The sequence below is a fragment of the Pieris napi genome, chromosome 22 (assembly GCF_905475465.1).
Source record: "Pieris napi chromosome 22, ilPieNapi1.2, whole genome shotgun sequence".
Classification (NCBI taxonomy): domain Eukaryota; kingdom Metazoa; phylum Arthropoda; class Insecta; order Lepidoptera; family Pieridae; genus Pieris; species Pieris napi.
Window position 1 is genome coordinate 9,953,704 of NC_062255.1, and position 26,284 is coordinate 9,979,987.

General features: G+C 33.5%; 2 protein-coding genes across 3 annotated transcripts; one reads left to right on the plus strand and one right to left on the minus strand.

The window, feature by feature from the left end:
* Nucleotides 1-7,502: 7,502 nt before the first annotated feature.
* On the plus strand, nt 7,503-11,282 carry LOC125061049 (odorant receptor 67c-like). Its single transcript, XM_047666188.1, has 4 exons — nt 7,503-7,551; nt 8,380-8,575; nt 10,319-10,521; nt 10,588-11,282. Exons 1-4 carry the CDS (start codon nt 7,503-7,505, stop codon nt 11,280-11,282), a joined length of 1,143 nt encoding a protein of 380 aa, XP_047522144.1.
* A 4,346-nt stretch (nt 11,283-15,628) lies between these two features.
* On the minus strand, nt 15,629-26,175 carry LOC125060978 (cytochrome P450 4g15-like). Of its 2 annotated transcripts, none has more exons than XM_047666108.1 (11): nt 26,086-26,175; nt 25,388-25,535; nt 24,961-25,050; nt 23,118-23,228; nt 21,241-21,426; nt 20,492-20,685; nt 20,070-20,126; nt 19,396-19,592; nt 17,538-17,683; nt 16,652-16,828; nt 15,629-15,899 (listed from the first exon to the last, which is right to left on the minus strand). In XM_047666108.1, exons 2-11 carry the CDS (start codon nt 25,533-25,535, stop codon nt 15,739-15,741), a joined length of 1,467 nt encoding a protein of 488 aa, XP_047522064.1. In that variant the 5' UTR covers nt 26,086-26,175; the 3' UTR covers nt 15,629-15,738. The 2 variants fall into 2 exon arrangements, with proteins under 2 accessions (XP_047522064.1, XP_047522063.1); XM_047666107.1 differs by having other exon boundaries at nt 19,396-19,591; nt 20,066-20,126.
* Nucleotides 26,176-26,284: the final 109 nt, after the last annotated feature.

The following is a 26,284-nucleotide window of genomic DNA, read 5'->3' on the forward strand; positions in this document are numbered from 1 at the left end:
TATCGGCATGTCTTACACCCAAAAATCGTTTCGAACGCCTCTAACTTTGCTATAAAGAAACATTTTTTATAAAATACTTCATAAAACTGAGCCGAAATTTTCAGTTTATTATAATCTGTGAATACTGTCTTCTAGTGTAGTATTTTCTTTATCTGTGACTAAACCCCCTAATAACAGTAGTGTATGTAGAAAGTCGAAAACTAAATTTGTATGAAAATGACAGTTCATGTCGTCAAATTTCCTACAAATTTAGTTTTCGACTTTTTACATACACTTGTTATGTTAAGACATCTTGATTAAGCCCCCTTATAAATTAATACCTGAGAATCGGGGTTTAATAAGATTTCGTATATGAACATGAACACAATGAGCTATCATGAATATTTGAGAATGGCAATCAAAATTGTCTGTTAAATATTTCATTGAAACGGGCTTATGTAAATCACTGATGTAATCTGCGATCAGGCTTATCTATATGTACTAGTTATTAATTTACTGACCACAGAGTATACACTCTGTGACTGTAAAATGTAGTAGGTACTGTAATTTTCATAGACAAATACAGTAGATTGGTTTATTCAAAGACAATATGTTATATTGCTCTTAATCTAATAATTGATTCGGTAAATATATGTTAGAATTCTTAATTATTTTTAAATATTTCGCATGTGGTTTTTTTATAGAAATACTTTTCCTTGGTTATATCATAATATAGAATTAAATTAAAACTGGTTATAATTAATAATACAATGTACACTGGCATATGCGATGTTTAATTTCTTAATATATAATGGAATATGGCTGTTTGCCTCAAAGCTTTGACATCTGTCAGATATGGGTTTTTCCCGCGACTAGTGCAAGGGCATCTTCTGCAAGATTCGGACATCAGCTTGGTGGGAGACAGTTGCCCAAGGAGACGGGAGCTCATTGGAAAGAATGAAGTGCGAAGTAATCTGATTTTGATTTTGCTTTTCCGCGCTTTTAATTGTCATTGGCTACGGCGATCATCCAGATCCGATAGAATATGTCGGGGCCTCCTACGGGCCTTTAGAATCCACTTGTAAACATTATATCAAAACTACGATATACTTAACAGCTTTGCTTTAATAACTAAATATACCGAATCTAATTATGACGCACGTCATTTAAAATCACGTGAATTTATTCAAGTTCTTATACGAAACAATTAAAAACATTTTTTAAATCAAAACAACAGATATCTGGTCTGTGCTCCAAATACCTCTAAAGGAATTCTCTCTATGGCTTCTAGCAAACGCGAGATTATGGATCCATGTTAGCATCGTTGAGACACGTCCGATGATTAATAACTTAATATTCAAAACACATGGAATTCCATTCAAACACCTGTTAGATAAACGGTGCCAGGAAACTTCTAATAACTGAGGAATGTATACAACCTTTACGCAGTGATTGATATACATAATATACACACGAGGCCTCTATAGAATGATTGCTTGACCGGAAAAGAGTCCTGGCAAAAAAATGTTTTAGGCTATTTATTAAGAAACAATCAGATACATAATTTATATACAGTAAGAATTTTAAGTTATTTAAGAATATTCAATTAAAAATAAACAAAATGTATTTTATTTTATTGGTACGCGACCTAGAACTTACTTAAGTAAATGATAATGATGTGTTTGGACAAATTAATTAGCGATAATGGTTACGTAAAAAATCTTTATTGATAATTTTTCGACAGATGACAGAAAGAATCCATATTTTGTTTTTTGAAGTTATACTTCTTTTGGCGCGTTAAGAACGGTGAGAAAAATTTTACGATGCGCGCGCACATCGTCACAAAAAACCAACACCCTGAAGTTAAAAAACTTTATTTAACTAGATACTTAATGCGTTAATAAAACTTTCAATGTATTAAATACCTTTTTTCTATTATAAGTGTCTTTTTTCTACAAACGTAGAATAAAAATTTTGAAAAGGCTTTTCTTGTTACGCCAAAGAAGTATAACTTCTAACGCGTGTGCATAAGTAGTAAGTACACACACATGTTTTTTTTTTGAATGGGACTGCCCATGAACACCTTGCCGACGTTTCAGGGAATGGAACGCTCTTTTCCTGAAGGCCCCTATGTCGTATCGGTTTGGATCGACCTCTTCTAGCAGCTGGTTCCTCACAGAGATAGTACGCAACACACATACGTACTTTATACGAATATGATTACTATAGGTTGTTAAAAGAAATTATTTTTACGGAATTTGGCAATGTTCCTCTAAAAACAATATAAAATTGTTGTATTGCTACACCCAATGCTTAAAATAACTAAATAATTATTTTAGAGGGTTTTCGTTTTTGAGTTATGTCAAAAATTACTAGATATTGAATTTTCTTATTATTATTCACTACATAAATAAAAATGCTATAGAACTTTAAATTACGGTGTTTTAAAATGACGAAGTCATCGCTCGCGACATAGCACGACGCTTTCTGTGCGCCTTTCATAATTTATTGAGCAAACTGGAAAGATGATGTTTTTGCTCGTGACATAATTAATTTGTTTTAACACTGTTTGTACATAACTAACTTACTCTAAATTTTCCCGCTAAATGATTGTTATTCTTTGAGAAATAAAGTATTTTTGAACCGAATTTTTAATTATAAATATCACTATGTAAGTTAAGAATATTATAAATAGAGTACATTTGTGTGTTGGAAAAATTCTCATTACAGTTATTAGTTACACTTTAATGTTTAAAAGTAGGTACACAAATTCTAAATCATTTTCTACCCTTATCTTAAAAGGTTTCCGGTAAGTTATCAGAAATAACACTGTCAATCCAATGTTCATAACACAAGCGTAGCTGTACCAAAACAGAGGAAATTATTTCAGGTTCGGATAACCGCTGCTGTGATTCGTGGCTAAGAACGTCTTCTATTTTATTAATAGATATTTCATTTAAATTAAATTGATTTCAAAATAAATTTACGAGATATATTTACACGCGGTTGTATGGATCGTACCCATTTTAACCGGTTATGTACCAACTTTGTTTGGGTATGGATACAGCAAGGTAAGAATTGCTACCACACTATATTTTTTTTATCTACTTAGGGTATATGATGCGGAAATGTTGGAGAGACTGGGGCTGATAGTGCCAAATAATCACACTCGGTGTGGTGAGCGGTCGCAAAAACAGTGCCGCGAGCGAGTACAATATCTCAGGGAAGCACCATTTACGCGCGTCTTGCGCTCCCTGAATACTATTGCATTTGATCAAATAATTTATAGAAATACATATTTTTAATTGCACTCTGAATTCACAACTATACATTGTTTATAATTTGTTATAAAAAGATTTAGGTTTTATGATTTTCTTGTTTGGTTTATCTGTAATATTAAATTCTTAGGTTACCTTTTGTATTATAAATTTATATGTTTAATTAGGATTAAGTTAATATAGGAATAGAAAATAATGAAATAAATAAATTTTTACAGTATTATTATGTTCAATAAATGTGTCTGTCTCTATCTTGTATTACTTTTATATGTGTAAAAAAATTGCTAAGAACTTGATACAAAATAATATCACCAGACGATATCAACAAATAAATTGCTACAAAAATTCTGTAAAATGTAATAACTACGAAAATAGCTTACCGCTCGGAGTTATCCATTAAGATGCGACGAAGCGAGAACCATACGATATGAGATGTATCCGAACAGACAGACGAGGGGTTTTGGCTTTAATAAGAAAATATAAACATTATTTTTAAACATATTTCCGGTTCTGTAATATATCTCCCACTAGATTCCATACAGATTATTATTAATTATAAAGATGCAACAGTTTTGCAGCATGCGGCGACACCAGGTGGTTTGGCATACCATGTAATATAATCCCAGAAGATTGAAGTACATATATATGATATATGTTAATAAAGTCTCTTCTATATTAAGGAGAGGTAAAAGTTAATTTATAAAAACATAAAGATTATTCTTATTACAAAATTGTTGATGGGACATTAATATTTTGAATTTAACCAGCATATATAAATTACCTTGAGCACATGGGCCAAGATCGGGCTGCTTACCTGAACCTGCCTGGTGTTTGGAGACCAGTAGCAGGCAGGCTAGATACCGCGGGATCGACAAAGTGGAGGAGGAACTGGTGCAGCTGGAGCTACCTCCCCCCTACCCCCAGCTGCACCAGTTCGGGAAAATTCTTATTTCGGAGGACAAGACATAATTTTGATTTACACAGCATATATAAATTAATATGACTTGAATGAAAAGAAATTGAATGACACCCTCTACCTCGACACTTGGCATGGGCGTCAACAAGAGGTTCCTACTGTCGCACTTGGTGGCTATCACTAGCGTGAATATGTGAATTGTAAACCAATTTTTATGATACTATTGTAATAAATGTCGACGCTTCGGTGGACGGAAAAATTGTATTCCATCGTCACTTACATTTTTGTTTGTTTAAATAAATAAAAATAAAATAATTCAAGAGAATCTGGCTTTTTCATGCAATTTTGCAATCAATTATCATTTATTCATATAGGCTTGAACTTCTATTAAGTGAATTTAATGATTACCTACTTCCAATTCTCAAATCGAAATGAAAAGACCAGAAGATATATATTATATAGGCCGGCAACGCAGTCACCAGCCCTCTGGCATTGAGAGTGTCACTTAACAGCCTTCTGCCCTTATACCTCCTGTTCTTTAAAAAAATAACTGGCAACAATGTCTTCGACATCAGGGATGAGAGTCCCTGAAGCCACTAGGCCAACACGGCTGTTCTATCCTTCTAAATCCCCAAAAAACGTACTTAAACGTACAAAAAAACTTAACGTTTATAAATTAAAACGTTTAGTTATCTCAAACAGAACAAGATGAATCACGGTTGAAATAATTAATATACATAAAGACATTTTAAATTATAAATCATTATACTGTCTTTATTGTCTCGTCTCTTTGTAATTTACAATGAGTTCGAGCAGCCCACAATAAATATAATTTTATGCCAACAGACTCACAAAGGCTACACTCTCGCGGGAAAATTATTTTCTATTTTAATGATGTGGTTTCCACGTTCCAACCGACCATGTAATGTGTGAATACAGAATCAAGTTTGCGATCTTTTTATGTGTATTTCTAAATTTGTAGGTTAGTACGAAATATGAAATCCCTGTAGTTCGTACATAGTCAACATGTGGAAGTGAGAATACGAGTATATTTATATCAAAAATCCGGGCGTACAATATTTTTATGACTTTTGCGATAAAAATTGAATCGTAACATACAATGTTTTTTATTTTACTTTATCCTCACGTAACTGTACGATGGTGTAAGAGAGGCGCTGGACAGAAACCGGTGGAAACAAATAGTCCGCTCCAGGTGCTTCCTTGGTGACCACGACGCTCAGATATGAGCTGTCGATTAAAGAGAGAGAAACTCATACAATATTAATGTGCTCAAATTTGATCCACATCAAAGAGAATTGTGTTCTAAGACTTTTGGTCCTTCGAAAAAAAGATTCCAGCTCCAGTAGCGCTATAGTTTAAATCAGAGTGATTCTCATAGACCACATTCTTCTCAATTTTGCAAATTTCAGTGGGCCCACTTCTACATATCTACCATAGATTGGGAACCTACTTAAAATGTGATGATTAGATGTAACTATAGTTCGTTGTGGCTGAGTCCCAACTTCGAAATAAACAGCATTCAAATAGGAAGTGCGAATTCATTGATTAATTTATGATGCTGTGAGTAGATAGACCAAAAATTAAAGTCACTCAAAAAGTGATTACATCAAACTTTACTCAAAATATTATCTGCCTACATTGATAGGTGAAAAAACAAACATTTAGTTCTTCATTGAAAGTAGATAAATTTTCGTGGACTTACGAATTGAACCCCCATTTTCTGACCCCACCGGTGGACTACTTTGAAAAGCAATAGCGTAAAGCTATATAAGTTTTGGCCGCAGCTTGCATCGCAATATTTACATTCGCCGTATGGGGTTGTTTATATAGAAAGATAAATATTAAATTCACGGCTGTGTTACTATGTATATATAATATATATTTCTCTTAAAAAGCTTATCAATATGTAGGACTCTTTATTCGTATCTTTATTTCGCCCGACTACATCCTGCGCGTCACGTCTAAAGCAACAAAATAATCATTTCCCGGAAGCTATCTTAAATTTCACGTACGCTAACATTTCACTTCATGTAATTATAATTATATAATACTGAGTATTAAATAGCCACTTACTTAGCAAGTAAGACAAAAGACGCTGTCTAAGATTATTCTTATTTTTGACAAAACTTCGTTTGATAAACGCTGTTTTATTTATTGAATAGTCAGTAAGAACAAACTAGAACTGAGAAAGCGCAAGATAAACTCGGAGCCGGACGTCCATATCTTAAAGTTGTACCATCTTTCATTGTTTAGGAATCGACATCCTTTGATAGCTATTTACTAAATTGGGGTCTGTCTTGATCACAATACAAGTTTGTTTTATCTTGTTATAGTTTGAGAACTTCGCTGATTTGTGGATAATAAAATATAATTGGATATCAAATGGAATTTATTTTCATTGTTAAAGAAAACCCTGTTTTATACAATACGTATTACGTACGCAAGAACGGTTAGTTTTACTATTTCTAAAATAGAGGTAGTGATTTTGTTTCTATTTATGATAATAAAGCTTTTTATAAATTTGACGACTTAAGTAGTCGTAATGATCCTAATCCTTGGGATTACTTGCTCCAGTTCAAAAAATTTGTATGACTCAATACTAGGCGATTAAAAAGAGTGGCGGAAAGTTATATCATTTAAATCTATCAATCTAAAATATATAAAATTAAACAAATAAATTAGTGGCTCATCAACGCCGTCGAAGTCAAAGTCAAAGTCAAAAATCATTTATTCATATAGGTAACCCAATATGAACGTCAAAAAAGAAATATACATTAAATGTTTCTAATTTTACGTTTAAGTGTAGAACGGAAGAGAAGAACTGGCAATAAACTCGACTTTTTGGGTCTGAGGCAACTTGCCTTTTTCCCTTGGTGTTCTCACGATCTTTACCTTCGTCGTTCGAGTGAATGTTCAACACGCACATAGAAAGAATGTCCATTGGCGCACAGCTGGGGATCGAACCCACGACCTCAGGGATGAGAATTGCTAAACTGGAGACATTAACGACCACAAATAATTGGCGATACGTTGTATGAGAAAAAGGGAAGATCATTTATTATATATACACTCTACATTCAAAAACCTATTAATAAGAATTATTTTAATATTGGAATATTTCCATCAATTAAGTTGTCATTTCCGCTTTAATTATTTTACTCCAAAAGGAGTTTCCACTGTATTATAATTATAGATGCATTAATATTAACCTTCGATGTACTGCAGTTAAAGTCTTGAGTTCTAACAATGTGAATAGCTTTTAAGAGTTGAACAATTTAAACAATTGAAAAAAAAATAATAATTTTAAAATGTTTAGGAAATTACGGAAGTTCGGTTTAGGCTACTGTGATTTTCAGAGTATGATAAGCAATGTTTCGATACTTCTGAGATTATTACTCATTAATATTGATAAACGAAATACTAAAAGTAAGTAAATGTTTTTCTTAAATTCTATAGCAAAAGTCCCAACTAACGTTTGACCCTATCACAGTAACAAACAAGCGTAAGGACGTTTTGCTTTCTTGGGCCATTATTGTACAATAAACTTAAAATATCTGTTTCGAAATTTGTAAAAAGCCTTGATTATCCAAGAGAACATTTGTTATCCATAACCATTTGAGGTAGACTTTAAATTAAATTCTTTCACGCACGTTTCATTCACACCCTTACACATATTCACACACTCACAACCACTCATAATTTAGTTTTATTGTTACTTTAGTTTAGTCATAGTATGTAGTCAATTCTTTGTATATTTTCTAACCACGATGAAACACTGGTGAACAGTTACCACAGGACGTCTATAACAATTATTATAGGCACCACCCTCTCAGTGAATCAGTAACATATATATATTAGTGGTATATACCAAACTATCGCTTTGTTGTCTTTTAATGTCGAAAAATATTAGCAAAAGGCATACTTTAAGTATGCCACCGATTTGGGGAATATTTTAAAAAATTCATTTAGACTTGAGAAGGTGAATTTTGTGAAGCCGACCCTATTAAACTAAACATAAAGTAGTTATAAATGATACGTTATTTAAACCCATAAAGGTCCATAAAATGTTATAATTCTCGCTAATAATCAACGTTATTAATGTCAAAATAATTGTTAGTAAATCTATAGCTATAATACTACAGCATAACTATCAGCATTTTTTTTTAATGTTTATTACTATTTTAGGATTTCCACTTATATCATTCGTGGTGACTATACTAATTTCAGTGGGTTACTTCTATACATATCTGATTTCTGCTGTATGGTATGTGTTCTGGCGTTGTCAGGAAACTGGAGACAAAATTTCCGCCTTGATCGTATTTTCCCTTGGTGTTGCCAGTGAGATTTCCGCTTTCAAATTGTTGTTCATGTATATTTACAGGTATATATTTAGTATAACAATTAAATGAAAATATTGAGAGTTAATAAACGCATGCGAACATGACTTTAGAAGCCGACGTACTCATAGTTGTCATATTAATTTTAATATATAAACTAAATATGCGAAGACGGCGTAACGCAACGTAATTTAATTGTCATTAACCCTAGAAAGATAACGTGCGCCTCAGAGGCGCCCGCGAAATATATATTTCGCTGCCATTTTGTTACCGACGCGCATACAAGTTTGTGTTTCCGGGCCAATTCAATCCTTGGTCATCACTTCCGAGAGACTACTGCTTCTGTTCGGTAAGTACCACAGTTTTGCTGTTAGAGCGATGCGTTGCGCTCGGGAGGCGCATGTTTATCTTTTGTGTAACTTTCGCCACTTTCATAGTGATTTTGTTTTTATAATTTTTTACCAATATACGGTAAGTTTAAAGGTAGTTTTTTTTTTATTGGTGAATAGTTATTGTAATTAATTGTTTTTAGGAGCGTTTTAGCATCATGGCGAGCAGAAGAGTGTTGGATGAAAGAGGAATTGTTTCTTTATTGAATGAAGAAGATGAAGGCGCAGATGTCGGCAGTGACAGTGAGATCGAGGACCATGTAAGTGAAAACAATGTGCAAAGCGATACTGATGATGAGTACGTAGATGAAGCTATGATTTATGAACATTCGAATGATCCCTCATCGCAGAATGTCTCTGAAAATACTGGACATGACCAACGCCGCCTAATGATGTGATCAGGGGCAAGAATAGGCATGTTTGGGCTACTGCTAAAGGACAAAATAACAGAAGAACGTCTGCGATCAATATAGTTCATTCCAATAGAGGGCCTAGTCGCATGTCTCGAAATATTTTTGAACCACTTACATGCTTTGAGATATTTACAACTGACGAGATTATGCAAGAGAAAGTATTGAGAATATCCTCCCACAAACTAACCGAGAGATGTCTGAAGAAGCTGATGAGGAACCTCCAGCTAGAATTCGACGGTACTGTAGCTTATATACAAAAAAAGAAGAGAATGTCCAAAATGAGTTGCACAATATGTAAAAAGACAGTGTGCGGAGAACATAAAAAAGATGGTTACAACAATTGTCTTTAGCCGTTGATTTTTCCAGTATTTTTTTAAAATTGAGATTGATTATATAATAATTAATTAATTAATAAGAAAAAACACTATAAAAATTACCTATTTTTAAAAATTTCTACCTAAGTACAGAAGACTTCTAATTTTTGTTAAGGGTTTATAAATACCTACAAATATTCATATTTTCAATAAAAATTTATGATAATACTTATGTATTTTATTTACTTATTAATAATTCAACAATTTACAGTAGTGAATGAAATAAAAATAATTGACATTCATTAAAAAAATCTGCTATTAAAATAGTGCGCCTCTCAGGCGCATGTTTATCTTTTCAGTACAAAAAAATAACGTTATCTTTCTAGGGTTAAGTTAAAACAACCTAATTATCTATTCATTCTAGCTTTACACTTGTTCGTGTCTTAGAACCGTTAACTCTTAATTAACGACTTTGAGTACAGGGATACCCTAGTGTAGCAATCAGTCACCTATGACTGTTGAAGTCTTACTTGCCTTATCAGTGTAACATATAATATCCAAACCTAAACATTCGGTTACATGAATTAGCTGTGAAAGCCGTATTCGTATCAGTAATAATTAAGATAACTTCTTTGATAAGTATTGTTTGATACATTGGAAATATATTTTAGTGACTCTATAAGGAACATCGTGGAAGGCTATCTTAATTTAGACGCTAAAACCCGTACGGAAAGCCTGGATAGCAAATTAAAGATTATCAAAAAACGCGCAACTATTTACTGGTGTCTTATAATTTCTAATGGAGTCATGTATGCCTCTAAACCTCTTCTGCTACCAGGACGACATCTGATGGAAGAAAACTTTGATCTTTTCGGTAAGACCGCTTTATTTTTGGTAAAGCTATGATAATTTAAGTATAAATTTATTTTTCACTTTATAGGTTTGGACCCAATACTAGAATCGCCAAATTACGAAATAGCGTTCACATCCTGTGCTCTAGGAATTTTCTACACTTGTTACCTGGCTTCAAGCATCAGCGCGTTCCTTATAGTCATCGCGGGGTACACAGAATCGCAACTCATTGTTCTTAGCGAGGAAATAAAGAATTTATGGGATGATGCCAAGGAACAAATTAACGGAAATGAAGATAGCACTTCATACACAGAAGACGAAACTAAGCGTTTGAATAATATCATTAACGACCGACTTAAAAACATAATCATTACACACAAAACCAACATAGATCTTATGAATGAAGTGAAAAGAGTATTCAGTGGGTCGATTCTGGTAGAGTTTCTTCTTGTAATTACAAGTTTGATTGCTGAATTACTTGGAGGATTGGAGAACACATATTTGGAAATGCCTTACGCGTTGGCACAATTGACTATGGATTGTATAACTGGACAAAAACTGATTGATGCATGTGATGTTTTTAACCGAGCCATTTACGATAGCAAATGGGAAAACTTTGATAGTAAAAATGCCAAAATGGTACTATTGATGTTGCAAAACTCACAAAAGCCATTATCTTTGTCCGCTGGTGGGATGACTACTCTCAGTTTTGTATGTCTTATGTCAATATTAAGAATGATTTATTCGGGATACACCACATTGCGTAGTACAATAAATGAGTAAATAGATAATGTGTTATTACTTTCTAAAATATCGCTTGCCACGGAACAAAGTCGTAAAATCAAAATCTATATTTTTTTTTCAGGATAAATAAAAGAATATAATGCTATTATTACTATGATACTAAGGACATTACTTATACAAATATATATTGTTGTGGGTTCTTCTTGTAAAATAAAACTAAAATTAGCACAGGATATTTATAAATAAACCACAAACGAGTTATCTACCACAATACAATAACTAAAATATACTAAATTAAATCTTATAATTAACTTTAATAAATATGCCAGGCGCCAGGAGGTTTATCTTACCCAATCTACTTTTATGTGATAATGTTTACTACATAAAACAAATTGTTATTTTATTATTCTATAATTGGACACCTAATTTGATGGTATTTCCCAAAGTTAAATAAAACATTTCAAATAACTTCATAACAAAATAAAACTAAATCGTAAATTGGTAATTAATTAAACATAACCCTCACAAAGTTATAACAAAAATTCAAAATTTCATATAACACAAGAAACAAGACATGACGACAAGGAATGTATATTAAAATAATTTATCTAATTAGACTGAAGAGCAAAAGCGTTTTACGATTAATTCACTGTAAAGATAATTACGGACGACACAGTACACATTACAACGAATGTCTAGATGGTAATAATGTATTACCACTCTGCGGAAATTTTATGACGTCCAAAATGACAAAACATTAAACCAGTAGCATAATGCCCGAGTTACACGAGGCTAGTTTTTCAAGCTAGGATAGCAAGCTAGTGTCAGTAAGCTAGCAAGCTAGTAATTCTGGCTTCGTGTAGACAAAACTAGCTTCATTTCTGAGCTCGTAAGCTTGTAAGCTAGTTTATAAGCCAGGATAGTTTTTAATAGGATGGAGTTCTATTTTTTAGGAAAGTAGCGCCCCCCACCACTGGTTTTACTACCCTGGCTTGTGTACTAGCTTCATGTGGCCGGCGAAGCTTGTTTTCAGTTCGCTAGTAAGCAGGAACAACGCATTTTGTTTATTTTATTTAAGATTTTAAGATGCCCAAACTAAGTATGGATTTAAAGTTTGTACTACTGTACCGTGACCCTTCCAAGTTATAAAGATAAATCTAAACGTGATTCAGCACTACTACAGCAGAATATTCAACAAATCAGGCGTCATTCGAAAAATACTCTTATACTCGTAAAAATCTTCATTGCGAAATTCTTCCTATAGTAAAGCAGATGATCAACGTTCATCTCTTCTTAAAATCCACGGTCTTGTCCACACCCGTCTTTGTAACTCTTCTTCTAGTTCGTCTAGTGCGAATTGGCACACTTTTCGAAGTCATTTAGACAAGAACTCATTCAGTTGAATAGTTTTTTTTTTACATGCAGCATATTTTGGACGTGTCAGTGTAACAGTACTAGCTTAAAATAATCCTAGCCTCATGTAAACAGAACTAGCATGTTCCAAGCCAGGTCAGCAAGCCAGGACAGTACTAGCCTGCTATCCTAGCTTGAAAAACTAGTCTCGTGTATCCCGGGCATAAGTGCTTTACGACTTACTTCCCCGGGGCAAGCGATATACAACCTTTGTTAATTGTAATGAATAAGAAAGATTCTTGAAATATTTTAAATGGGATACAGATACAATGTTTTTACTTAATAGTTGCCGTTACTATATTAGCAATCAATTTTAGTAAATACCTTTAATTGGGGTAATTGGAAAATTCAATCGGCATATTACCTAGTAGTTAAGTTTTAATTGTTCATAAATAATTCAAATTTAATAGTAATGAATTTAAATTCCTAAAATGTACTAATGCCGTATGTTTTGTATTGAAATTACCAAGCAGAATAAAAAATACGGCAAAAATATACAATGTATTAGACATTGAGGTAAAATATAAATAATTTAATTATAAACTAAAACACAGTTTCCGGTGAAAAGGACAAAAGTCGAACGAATTACACTCGGAAATTATTGAAATTAAAACCGCAGTCTCGCACTTAAAGGCTTTGAAAAAAGTATATTTTAACCCTTAATACGGCTATAATTATTTTTAATTATATTTCTCTTGTATTTCTTTTAATTTGAAACGATTAGAATGTCAATCATACACGTCTTACATGAATTGGTCGTTTAAATTTTAATATCTAAAAGTGCGCCGATTATTAGTCTCTGTAAATTACAAAGAAATTGCTTTAGTTATAAATACTTCATATGTGTATAATTACGGTTGGCTAGGACGAGAAATAGTTACATATAAAATTATTTTGAGAAACTAAAATGCTTGAGGAATTTAGAATGTTTGGATTAAATCATTGTGAACTCCCAATTATCATTAGCAATATAGCGTTTCTCCTAAGATTAATTATTTTAAACATCGACAATCGGAATACAGAGAGTAAGTAAGGTGCCTTTTTTGTCAATATTAGAAAAATATTATATTTACTTTGGTTTCAAGATAATAAGATGAATATAATTTTAAAATAGAAATTATTAATTTTGATAGAAACTACGTATATAATGATTAAAAGAGTTTTTATAATTCATAATATGTAAATTAGACTTTTTTCACTAAATGTATCTAGTATTAGAGGTTTCTTTAAATTATTTTTTTTATTTCAATTTTAAATTTGAATTTTTAAGCTTAATTTTGATAAAAACTAAATTAATTATAATTTTTTTATGTGATTAATGATATGTAAATAAAATTGATAAACTTCATCTAATTTTATAATTGATGGTTAATTTAAAAAAATTATCTCTTAGTTATCTCACAGTTTTCTTTAATTCAGAAAATGCTCAAATACACACAAATTTAAAGTTTATACCCTGTATAATGCTTTCTATCTCATTTAAAATCACAACGATGCTAAAGAAGTTTTCACTTCCAAAATACTTGTTTCAGAAATACCCACTATATCCTACATTGTAACGATTTTAAGTGGTATTGGATATTTTTACACTTATTTTTTGTCTGTAATATGGTATGTATTCTGGCGTTGTCGAGAGACTGGCGACAAAACAGCTGCTATCATCGTCTTCTCATTGGGTGCTGCCAGTGAGATCGCATTTTATAAGTACATATTTATGATAATTTACAGGTAAGAGAGAAATATTTAATGAGAAAACATAAACTAAATACAACATGCATTTGTTAGAGTTTTTAGAAAAATTGTAGCAAAAACACTTTTTTTATTTGCAGAAACTCCGTGAAAGACATTGTTGACGGATATTTAGCTTTAGATGCACTTATTCTCCCTGGCAGTCGCCTATCTCGGAATATGCACAGGAAACTAAGAATTATTAAAAAACGTGCTTTGATATATTGGATTTTCATAGTCTCCAATGGTATTCTCTACATCTTGAAGCCTATTATACTACCAGGACGACACCTTATGGAAGACAACTTTGATCTAATTGGTAAAAACCAGTTTTCTCTAGTACTAGTACTTCTATGATATGAAGAAATTTTTCAAATAATTTCTTTATACCTACCAATTTACTATTATCGCCAGATAGGTACTGTACGCCATTCAGCTCCAGCTTATATCCATCTAATTCAAATCGTCTTTGCAGGACTGGATCCAATACTAGAATCACCAAACTACGAAATAGCATTTACTGCTACCGTTTTAGGAGTTTTCTTTACAAGCTATTTATCTTCAACAATTAGCGCTTTTCTTATAGTCGTAACTGGCTTTGCCGAATCGCACCTTTTAGCTCTAAGCGAGGAAATAACGAATCTATGGGAAGACGCAAACGCTGAAATTGAAACAGCTTCTGACGTTCACTTAACAGCAGATCAAATTGTATTTTTAAACATTAACAATCGCCTCAGAGAAGTAATAAAGACCCACATAACGATTATTAATATAACGAAACAAATCGAAAAGGTGTTCAGTGGAGCTATTCTGATCGAGTTTATACTCGTAATCACAAGTTTGATTGCTGAATTACTTGGTGGATTGGAGAATACATATTTAGAAATGCCTTTCGCATTGTTTCAACTGACTATGGACTGTATAACTGGACAAAAACTAATAGACGCGTGTGATGTTTTTAGCAGAGCCGTGTATGACAGTAAGTGGGAGAAATTTGATGTAAAAAATGGTAGAATGGTATTGTTAATGTTGCAGAATTCGCAAAAGACGTTAAGTCTATCGGCTGGCGGGATGACTACTCTGAGTTTTGTTTGCCTTATGTCTATGTTGAAAATGATATATTCAACCTATACTACACTACGTAGTACTGTGTAGAGGATTTTTAATCTAAACCATTTTGTTCTGTCATTCTGTGCGCTACAGCTTCTTTGTCATTAGACCTTATTGTCATTAAAACACCTTCATTTTACTAAATTTTTTAATACTTGAACTTCAATTTAAAATTAAACAAATTAGATACTACCTCGTTATTTCCTTTTACAAAAAATATTACATGACCACAATTTGTCTCATTTCACTTACGCGGTTGTATCTTCATAGAACAGTCTTTCAAAGGTCGTAACACAATATCGATCTTAAACTCCATTCTGTTGAAACTTTCGTCGCTAATTATTTCATAACTTCGTATGCAGTGCACCAAAACTGTCTTCAAAAATGCCATTGAGTACTTCTTGCCTGAAGAGTCGTAAGTTTATTTTAGGACGTTAAACCCGAGAACAACGTACCTAATATTTGAAGATACAAACGGGATACATTGAATTAAATGAAATTTTCTTGCAATTATACAAGCTTCAATGCTTCATTATAAAACTAAAGTAAAAAATGTTACTAAATCCTCTAGCTAATGGACATAATGAGTCCTTGGAGTCTTACTAAGGAACTGGTGAACTAACTTCACCCGACGCAGTGCTTTGTGGACGTCTTCTAGTTCAACGCTGTCTCCGAAATGATAGATATTTTTAGGTTCTCAGAACGTATTCGCAGTATTATATAAATTATTATTTTAGGAGGCAAATGGGCAGGAGGCTCACCAGATGTTAAGTGATACCGCGGCTTATGAACACATTGTTAGATGGCACGCAAGTGCGTTGCCGGCCTTTTAAGAATTGGTACGCTCTTTTCTTGAAGGACCCTAATTTGACATGGTTCGGAAATACTGTAGTGGGCAGTTGGTTCGACATAGTGGTGGGGCGCGGCAAAAACTGCCTTAAGAAACGCTCAGATGTGGAACGACGGACGTCAAGGTGATACGGATGGTATTTTTTATTCTGCCTTGACGTCTGGTAATGAAACTCAGCTTCAGGTATTAGTCCGAACACCTCATCTGAACACTCTCCACCTACATAAACCTTTGTTTTATAAATACAAAAAATAATATAACATTTAAAATAGTTATTACCATAATAATGACATCGAATATACAATACCTATACAGGCTCTTTTCCCCGAGCTAAAAGGTAAATGAGAACTTGTGCTGGGGATGTTAGGCGGGAGCCATCTCTCAGGTCTGAACTCGGCGGCATCATCACCCCACGAACGCTTCGACCTTCCCGCACCCCATATGTTTATTATTGCTGTTGTACCTTTTGTTATTGTACAGGAACCTGTGTAACATAAATTCTATTATTATTCGAATGTTGTTTTTAAATTATGTCCAATGCCGTAGCATCTTCCGTGGGCAACAAAGTTAATTTTGTGTCACGGTGCGCGCGCATCGTAAAATTTCACTCTCATCAATTTTTCAAAACGCAAACGCAAATTTTTCTATGTAAGTTATTTCTAGATAACATACGTTCTATAAACTGTTATATTCATAAACGATTTTTGTGCTATCAAATTAAGGCCGTAAACAATGGCCTTTTCTTTCAATGTGCCGGTGAGGGAAAACAGCAAGAGGAAGCCTACACGCCTTAAAGCGTCTACACACGGCCCTTAAATCAGAGGCAATGTCAGGGATGTGGTGTGGGAGCACCCTAGATCGCCTCGTGTGTAGGCAAATCGTGCCCTAATTTTGTTATCCACCCAACCCTAACTCAGAAATTGGTTCGGGTGACCTCACGATTCATCCCCACCACCATTCTCCCGAAATCGCTACTGATTTTAAGGCCGTGTGTAGACGGTAGTCACAACAATCGTGTCATTCACAGAAGGCAGATCACCGACTTGCCTCTTAAGAAATGGCAGATAAAACGTATGTATGTATATAGTCTTGGAGGAAGGGTGTTGTGCTTCTCCAACCAAAAGGGAAGATCCACGAATAACTGACTGCCCAGACATAACAAGAAATTTTAATTGATAATAAAGTAAACGTACTGATCTTTAAGTCATGGTCAGCCATTCGTAATACGGCGACGGCTGGTGGATACAATCTAAGGCTTTCATTGATAACTGCTTCACAGTAGCTTAGCTGAACCAAGTCTTCCTTCTTTATCGGTCTATCGCCAACTGTCCTCATTATCCTGTTAATAAATAACTACGTGGTACTAATAATTTATTTGAATAACTTATTCACACAAAATTTGATTTTGTTTTTGATACCTTTGGAGAAGAGACTCTTGGGCCGTGGGATTCAAAGCACAGGCGCTAATTTAAGATTTAAGTTGGCGGCTGGTAGATAGTACCCGTGGCCGACGAATAAGTATGACAATAAAGCAAAGAAATGCTGCCAGCATTAAAACAGATGTCACAGGGACCAAACTTTTTTCTTTCATTTTCCATTTATCAATTTTTAATTATTGTTATAACTATGTAGGATAATAATATTGTATGTATATTGTGTTGGAAATAAATTATTTGGTAATTATATAAACATTTTTAATGTAAGAATTCAAAGAAACTAAGAAAGCTTGTTTAAAATCTCATTTAAATTAAAAATAAGTTACTAATTTAAAAGCAATACTAGCGAGCAAGTTTTCACATTTTCCCTCTAAAAATACACGAACGAACTTTCCGGTACGACGTAAAATCTTATTCCCTCCCTTCACATTCACTGGGAATGGTGCCTAATCAATTAAGGCCGGGTAATACGAGAGGCAAGATACTGATAATTGGCCATATCAATTGTATGGGAAAAGAATATTACTCTGCGGTATTTTAGCAGCATTTTCCTAAGAAATAAATCCACCCCCATGCCTCGATTGACCATGTCAAGCTGCGCCAGATCTCGCGTAAACTCCAAGTATATGAATGTCTTCTTGCGTACGAGGCGAGTCTCTATAGAGTCCTATAGATAAGGCGCGGTGGCCGATACGGCTTGGAGAACAATACTAAAAAGTCGTGGTTTATAAGTCCAACAGTTATGTCCTAATCCATCCACGGACTAGAAGAAATTAAAAAGAAAATAAATAAGTACCTTTTTTATATAGAACTGATGTTAAGTAATACTCAATGCCAGAGTGCATTGCCGGCCTTAAAAGAACATAAAAAGGATGTACAATCAACACTATATGTGAAGATTTGTAATCTATAATATAAAAATGAATCGCAAAATGTGTTGATAAGCGCACAACTCAACAACGCCTGGACCAATTTGGCCAATTCTTTTTTTATAATAAACCTTGAAGTAAGAGGATGGTTCTTACGAGAGAAAAAAATTTAAAAAAAATTGAGTGTAAAAGTCTAAAAACAACACTTTTCTATATTCCCATACAAAATATTCGTAATAATACTTAAAAGTCAATTTGAACTTTAATACCATATCATAAAGTTCAAGTGTTAGTGGAGGGGTTCCGGGAAGGTAAATTTTTATTTTTTGACATAATGTATTTGTTGTCTTATCAACTTTCTTTTTTTTATCTTACTAGCTAGACCGGTGTCCCTAATAGCAGAATAAGTATTAAAAAAAAATAAAGAATCGACTGTTAGGCGGTACGATGTTCGCCAGGCCAGCTAGTTATATATAAATCTATTTATGTATTGTGCTGTGAATCTTCTGAATAAATAAATAAATAAATGAAATGAGAAAGTGTAACGCCATGATAGTTTATTATTTTAGTTGACGATATTTAGTTGAAGTAATACCTTCTTCATAACACTTAATATAATATAACAACAGTATACTTATACTATTATTTTAAAAAAAATGTATACTATAATTTTTAATTATTTTTAGTAATGAATATGTTTCGTAACTAATTATAAATAATAAGTTATTAAAATATTGTATACTTACTCTTCATACATCTTCTCTTGGACATCCTTCCTACTGCCTATTACGAGAAGAGTATAGAAGAGACTGGTAGCAACCGTCTCCTGTCCAGCCAATATGATGGTTGCGGTTTCCCACAGAATTTGTTCGTCAGTAAGAGTTGGGTCATGTTCCCGGAGCTCCAGTAACTGATCCAATAAGGATTTAAAAGAATCTTTATCTATAAAAAAAAGTTTATGAATGCAATATAGTTTATTGGCCAGCTCGAATCCAATTGAGCATGTCTGGGATGTTCTAAACAGACGAGTAATATCAGTGCAAAATGCTCCACAAAACATCAGGGAGCTAAGAAGAGTAATTTCAGAAGAGTGGGAACGTATTCCTCAAAACGTTATTAAAATCATCATAGAAAGCTTGCCCAGAAGGATTCAAGCTGTGAATTTGAGAAGAGAACGAGTCTCTTTAGGTTGTTCGCATGTTTAACTTTATTTAATAAAAAAAACTTTATTTAATTAAATAAGTAAAAAAAATCTTCTTGTCTTTATTGCCGACCACTTCTTGTTCTTTTATATTTTTATTGCGAATGCCATAATTCAGGCGTATTAATTTTCCACGATTAAAAGTATAGGTTAGTCAGAAAAAAAAATTCTTTTTACTATTATTGTACAGTTAAAAATTATTTTGTTATAATTACCATTATCAATATGAAGGTCGCCGTTTTTTAAAGCGCGTTCTATTTTTTTATTATTCATTATCTGAAAAGAAATCTCCTTACAGTATTTTCGTAGTATGAATATTTAATTAAAAAACAATGTATAAGAGTTAGAACACGACTTGTACATTAATGGATTTTTCTTTTTTTTTATGTAATAGGAGGCGAACGAGCAGGAGGCTCACCTGATGGCCATGGACACTCACATTGCCAGGAGGCCCCAAGTGCGTTGCCAGCCTTTTAAGAATTGGTGCGCTTTTTTCTTGAAGGACCCTAAGTCGTATGGGTTTGGAAATACTTTAGTGGGCAGCTGGTTCCACATAGTGGTGGTGCGTGGCAAAAACTGCCTTAAGAAACGCTCAGTTGTGAAACGACGGACGTCAAGGTGATTTGATTTTAGACCCTTACCGTTTTTGAGACCTTGTGCAGAACATCAACACATTTCAAGAGCTCCTTATACGCTGGCGTCAAACGGTACAGCCAATCAGGGTGCAGCAGTATATTGGTGCCTCTATCCAGAATCAGTTGGAGGGTGCGATGAAAAGCTTTATAGTACTCCTCCGTCACCAGATTTTTGGATTTAGATACCCCAAGACCAACCTCTAAAAATAATGTCTATCGATTTCAAGTCTTTTAGATTTTTTTTTTATAGAACAGGGGGGCAAACGGGCAGGCGGCTCACCTGATGTTAAGTGATACCGCCGCCCATGGACACTCTCAATGCCAGAGGGCTTGCGAGTGCGTTGCCGGCCTTTCAAGAATTGGTACGCTCTTTTCTTGAAGGACCCTAAGTCGAATTGGTTCGGAAATACTTCAGTGGGCAGCTGGTTCCACAAAGTTTTAATGTAACAGGAGGCAAACTGGCACGAGGCTCACCTGATGTTACCGACGCCCATGGCCAGAAGGCTCGCCAGTGTGTTGCCGGCCTTTTAAGAATATTATTAGATAATTTTGCACGATTAAAATAGGACTACATTACAAGTGATTACATTTGGAAATCATGAATTGCCAATAATAAAATTTTTAAAGAAAACATTCATCTACATATATTTTCAAGGACTGAGATTTAACCCTTGGCGAAGTACCCGAACTAAGGGTGGCCTATCTATCCTCTAGGCTGGTCAAACAAAGAGACAGCAGTAGACCAAGTGACTCACGACAAATAGTTTCCAAAGCTGAAAAGCATAAGTATGGCATGGGATCAAAGAAATCGCCGTCCACTTCCCGCACTAATTTTTGAACAAATTTCTGCGCTTGCTCATTGAAAAACACTTGGTATTGATCTACAGCGGGTCCTATAAACGTGCTCGCCATCTTTTTAATGTTCTTCTTCCATATCCAACCTGAAATATATTGTATATTGTTAACAGATACAGAGAATATATTTTTATAATAATTAAATAGCAATAAAAAAGGAATTCTGAATTCTTAAATTCAGTCCTCGCGTCCAGCTCGTCATAAAAAAATAGGCCCGAGTTATGTAACGTAACATTAGTTAGGTAACATATATATTATATATTTTAGTTAATATTATTATTATTTTTGAAGTTATACTTCTTTAGGCGCGTTATGAAAAATTTATGAGAGTGAAATCTTACGATGCGCGCGCACCGTTACACAATATTATCAGTATGAAGTTGCCCACGGAAGATGCTACGGCATTGGACATAATTTAAAAACAACATTCGAATAATAATAGAATTTATGTTACACTTAATGTAAGAGAATAATAATAAATATTTATTTATTGAATTTTTCAAATGTAAACTGAACTTTATTGACTATAATAACTCCTTTTCCAGTCTTTGATTATTTAATTGTAATTAATTATTTGCTTGCAATCAAAAACTATTTTTAATAATGCCAAAGAAGTATAACTTACGCGCGTACATAAGTACACGCACCCTTTTTTTATGTAATAGGAGGCAAACGGGCAGGAGGCTCACCTGATGTTAAGTGATACCGCCGCCCATGGACACTCACAATGCCAGAAGGCTCGCAAGTGCGTTGCCGGCCTTTCAAGAATTGGTACGCTCTTTTCTTGAAGGACCCTAAGTCGAATTGGTTCGGAAATACTTCAGTAGTTAAGAAGCGCAAACCAAATGTTAGCAATTATACTTAAGGCCAATATTAACCTTTAAGTTTTTTCCACACTCATTTATTAGTATATTGAGAATGTTAACGAGAATGTTATATTGCAATATAACAGTCTCGTTTCCGATATATATTTATTTATTTATACAGGAAACAAATGAATGAATGTCTATAAAATAAAAAATAAAACTAACACATTGGATATATCCACGAAAAGTTTCACGCATAAAAAATAAGATACGAAGCAAAACAAAACACAGGTACAACAAAACAAATGTCCAATAGGTTGACTACACTTATATTCTTTATAGGTAACATAAGTGTAACTTAGATTTAAGAAGCCAAGTTAGTGTTTTGTTAGCGTCGCAACCCTAACTTTATGTTCGTTATAAGCAGTTGACACCCATTATAGCTTCAAAAAAGAGATTAATTTAACATTTAAACATCCCTTCAACAACAGCCATCGAACTTAACTCCCGAAAATTTATTATTGTGTCGAACATTCCTTGTATTGAGGAAGACAATAGGTATATCGTTTTTACAACAAACTCCCAAGCGAAATTAGAGAATTATCACTAAATAAATTCAAAGCCCTCGTTAAACGTCAATTAATCAATAAAGCTTTTTTTATAAATTTGACGAATATTTAAATGATCCTAATCCTTGGGATTGATTTGCTCCAGTTCAAACAATTTGTATGACTCAAAACTTAGCGATTAAAAAGAGTGGCGGAAAGTTTCTAGCCAGTTCTTCTTGCCCGCTCTACGCCCTTGACTTGCGAACTGGTAGTAAATGTAAATTTACAATTAATTTAACTTCTTCTTTGACGTTCATAAGTGTAATTGTTTACCTATATGAATATATTTTATTTTGAGTTTGAGTTTATTACGCGACCGAATTAACATATGATAAAACTAGTATTAAGATATAGGTAACTTACCAGGCGCAGTAAATAAGCCATTTCCAAGCCAAGCATTAGCAAATTTGTAATAGTATGGTTTTTCTATGAAGGCGTTTGTCACCAGCCTGATGTCATCGGGGTCACTTAATACTGTAATATGTTTTAATTGTTAAATTTTTGAAGTGAAAGCGCATGGGGGTAAAATTTTTACGGATGAAACGTCACGAAGATGTGCAGCGTTTTTGTCGAAGAAAAGGGAGAGAGCGATAGAGACCGCTTGAGAGAGAGTGAGAACGGGAGGTCGAGAAAAAATACACGCTAATGGTCGTTTAGTACTTACATATTAGAACTTAAGTTGGTAATTCTATCGCATTAAACGTCTTGTGCAGTAAATGCAGATTTTTTATTTATTTATGTTATCAGTAGCACGTATACAGTATGTAAACAGTGTGATTATAGATATACAAATACATATACTGGTACACGATCATCTATTGGGGTTTTTACCTTAGTGATAATTAATTTATAAAGAAGTTTCACTTCTTACATGAGTACTTTGTACGCACGCACTTTTTCTTTAATTCTATTCATTGGTTGGTTTCAAATTAGGAACTTATTTAACTTTGATAGATGTGAATATAGCATATAATGGATAGTTAATAGTAATTGCAACACCGGAAGGTTTTGCATGTTTTTGCGCAATTTATGTCCTAAGTTGTTTTTTATTCAGTTCGATGATTGCAAAGATTGGTTTAAGGCTTCTGTGTTTTTATAGAACAGGGACAAACGGGCAGGGGCTCATCTGATGTTAAGTGGTACATGGACACTCAAATGCCACAGGGCGATTGCGTAGCCTATTAAGAATGGGTACGCTCTTTGCTTGAAGGACCCTAAGTCGAATTGGTTTGAAAATACTTCAGTTTAATTAGGTCACAATATAAAATCAAAATAAATTTTTCATACCTAGAAATATTAAAAAAAAAAATCATGTGTCCAATTCACACGTGGTAGAAGTGAAACCTTCAAAAACAAAGTTTTTATAATTAAAATATGTAAATTAGACCTTTTCTCTATCTTTTCTTTTAAAAAATATATATTTAAATTTTTATTTATAACTTTAATATCAATCTTTAATTTGGTAAAAACTAAAATAATAAAAGTTTGAAATAAATTCACAAGATCCAACGTGGGATTAAATGAGATAGGAAGCATTATACAGTGTATAAACTTTTAATTAAGTTTAGTACGAAGTTTTCACTTCAAAAAGTTTCTATAACTTATGATTTGTAAATAAAATTGATAAATAATCTAATTTTATAATTAAACTACTTACTTGACTTACTTATTTAATTTTCATCAAATCTGTTTTATTTCAGAAAATGTTCAAATACACACTAATTTAAAGTTTATACACTGTATAATGCCTCCTATCTCACTCTCTCCCACGCCAAATCCTATTAATGTATGTGTCTGTCTCTTTTTACTGTCGCTTTCTCACTCTCTCCCACGCCAAATACTATTAATTTATGTGTCTGTCTCTTTTTACTGTCGCTTTTTCCGTTGCATCCGGTTTGAAATCACAACGATTCTAAAGAAGTTTCACTTCAAAACGGTGGCTTTAGTTTTAGGCCTCAGATTTATGTATCTACTAGGTGATCTACTAGGTAGCCGTATATGCCTGACAAAAGCCGTCGATTTTTTGGGTCGAAGGCAAATTTCCATACAATGTTTTCATTTACCGTGAGTGTTAAATCAGAAATAATTCCATCGGTGCCGTAATTCGAACGCACGACCTCAGGGTTGAGAGGCGCACGCTGAAGCCACTAACACATTAAACACTATCTTAATCACTAAAATTTGACGTTAAATACATATTACTCACATAAAATCGGCGTAGGTCCCGCCCAGAACACAAATGGTTTGTTAGCACTTTCACATTTCTTCGTTATGTCTTCAAATGTTAAGAATAGCTCTAAAAATTACCATAGATAAGTTAGGTTGACTTATGAACTTGTGGAGAGGCGGACGCAACCGTTGTCGCGTGTCGGAAAGCGTATAAACCTGTGCTGCTACCACATCCCGCCCAGGGTGATTGGGGTGCCTTGGGGTTTAGTGGGTATGCACAATAGCAAGACTCACATAACCTTCACGCACTAAGGAGTAGCGCCGCAGAAGGGATGCGCAATCCCCAAGTAAATAAAAAATAAATGTGATGTTTCATTTAATTTGTTTGTCAGTCTGTGGAAAAGACTCTTAAATTTCAATTTTTATTCATAGATTTTTCTGTTATAAATATAAACAATACTTACTCCGTGAATTTCCATACAATTTGTAAGCGTTACCCAATAATGGTAGATTCGTATAGGATGGTAAATGAGCGTAGAACTTTCTGGCTCTCCAATGCCAGGTTAAAACACACAAGCATATCATAACAAGTAGACACGCCCAAAGATACATCTATAATTTAATCGTAATACCAGTAGTTTAGTTAATTAAATTCATATAACATACATTTTAAAGCATGAATTATATTACATATTATATTTTGTTAAAAATTCAAACACTCAAATGATTTTTGTTACTGGAACTTCGATTCGCCTTTATATTATTTTTTTACTTAGCCTACCTTTTTAGTGGCTACATACCAACATAAAACAAAACTACATTTTCAATTTTTTCTCTCCATGAAAACCTTCCTCAGAGATCAAAGAATAAATTAAAAAAAGTTTTCTCAAATTGGTCCAGCGGTCTTCGACTTTTGGCCATAGCAACATATTTTGTGATTCCATTTGATTTATATAGAAATTACTACCCCTATAGTTTAATTCCATAGAGGAAACAAAATTGAAACGGGAATAGCGCGTCAATAGTAAAAATAGCGTTTAACAATATAATTAACTAGTCATACTTTATAGGTTACGTGAAACGGTGGAAGTGAAATTGGTTACACTAGTTTTAAAGGGTTTATTAAGTTATAAAGTCTATGCTTCAACTATTAACAGCTCACCGTTTCAAATATATTTCTATTAGGTTCACGACTTTCAACGACAAATGCCGTACAAATACTATATTATACAAGAGTGGTACGGCAAATAAACCTTAATCATAAAGATCTCAGTACAATGAAGTATAATCGTGCACACAATTGTCAACATAATTCTAATAACAGGAGTTTTGAAATTGTTTTGATATTCGGCGAATATCTT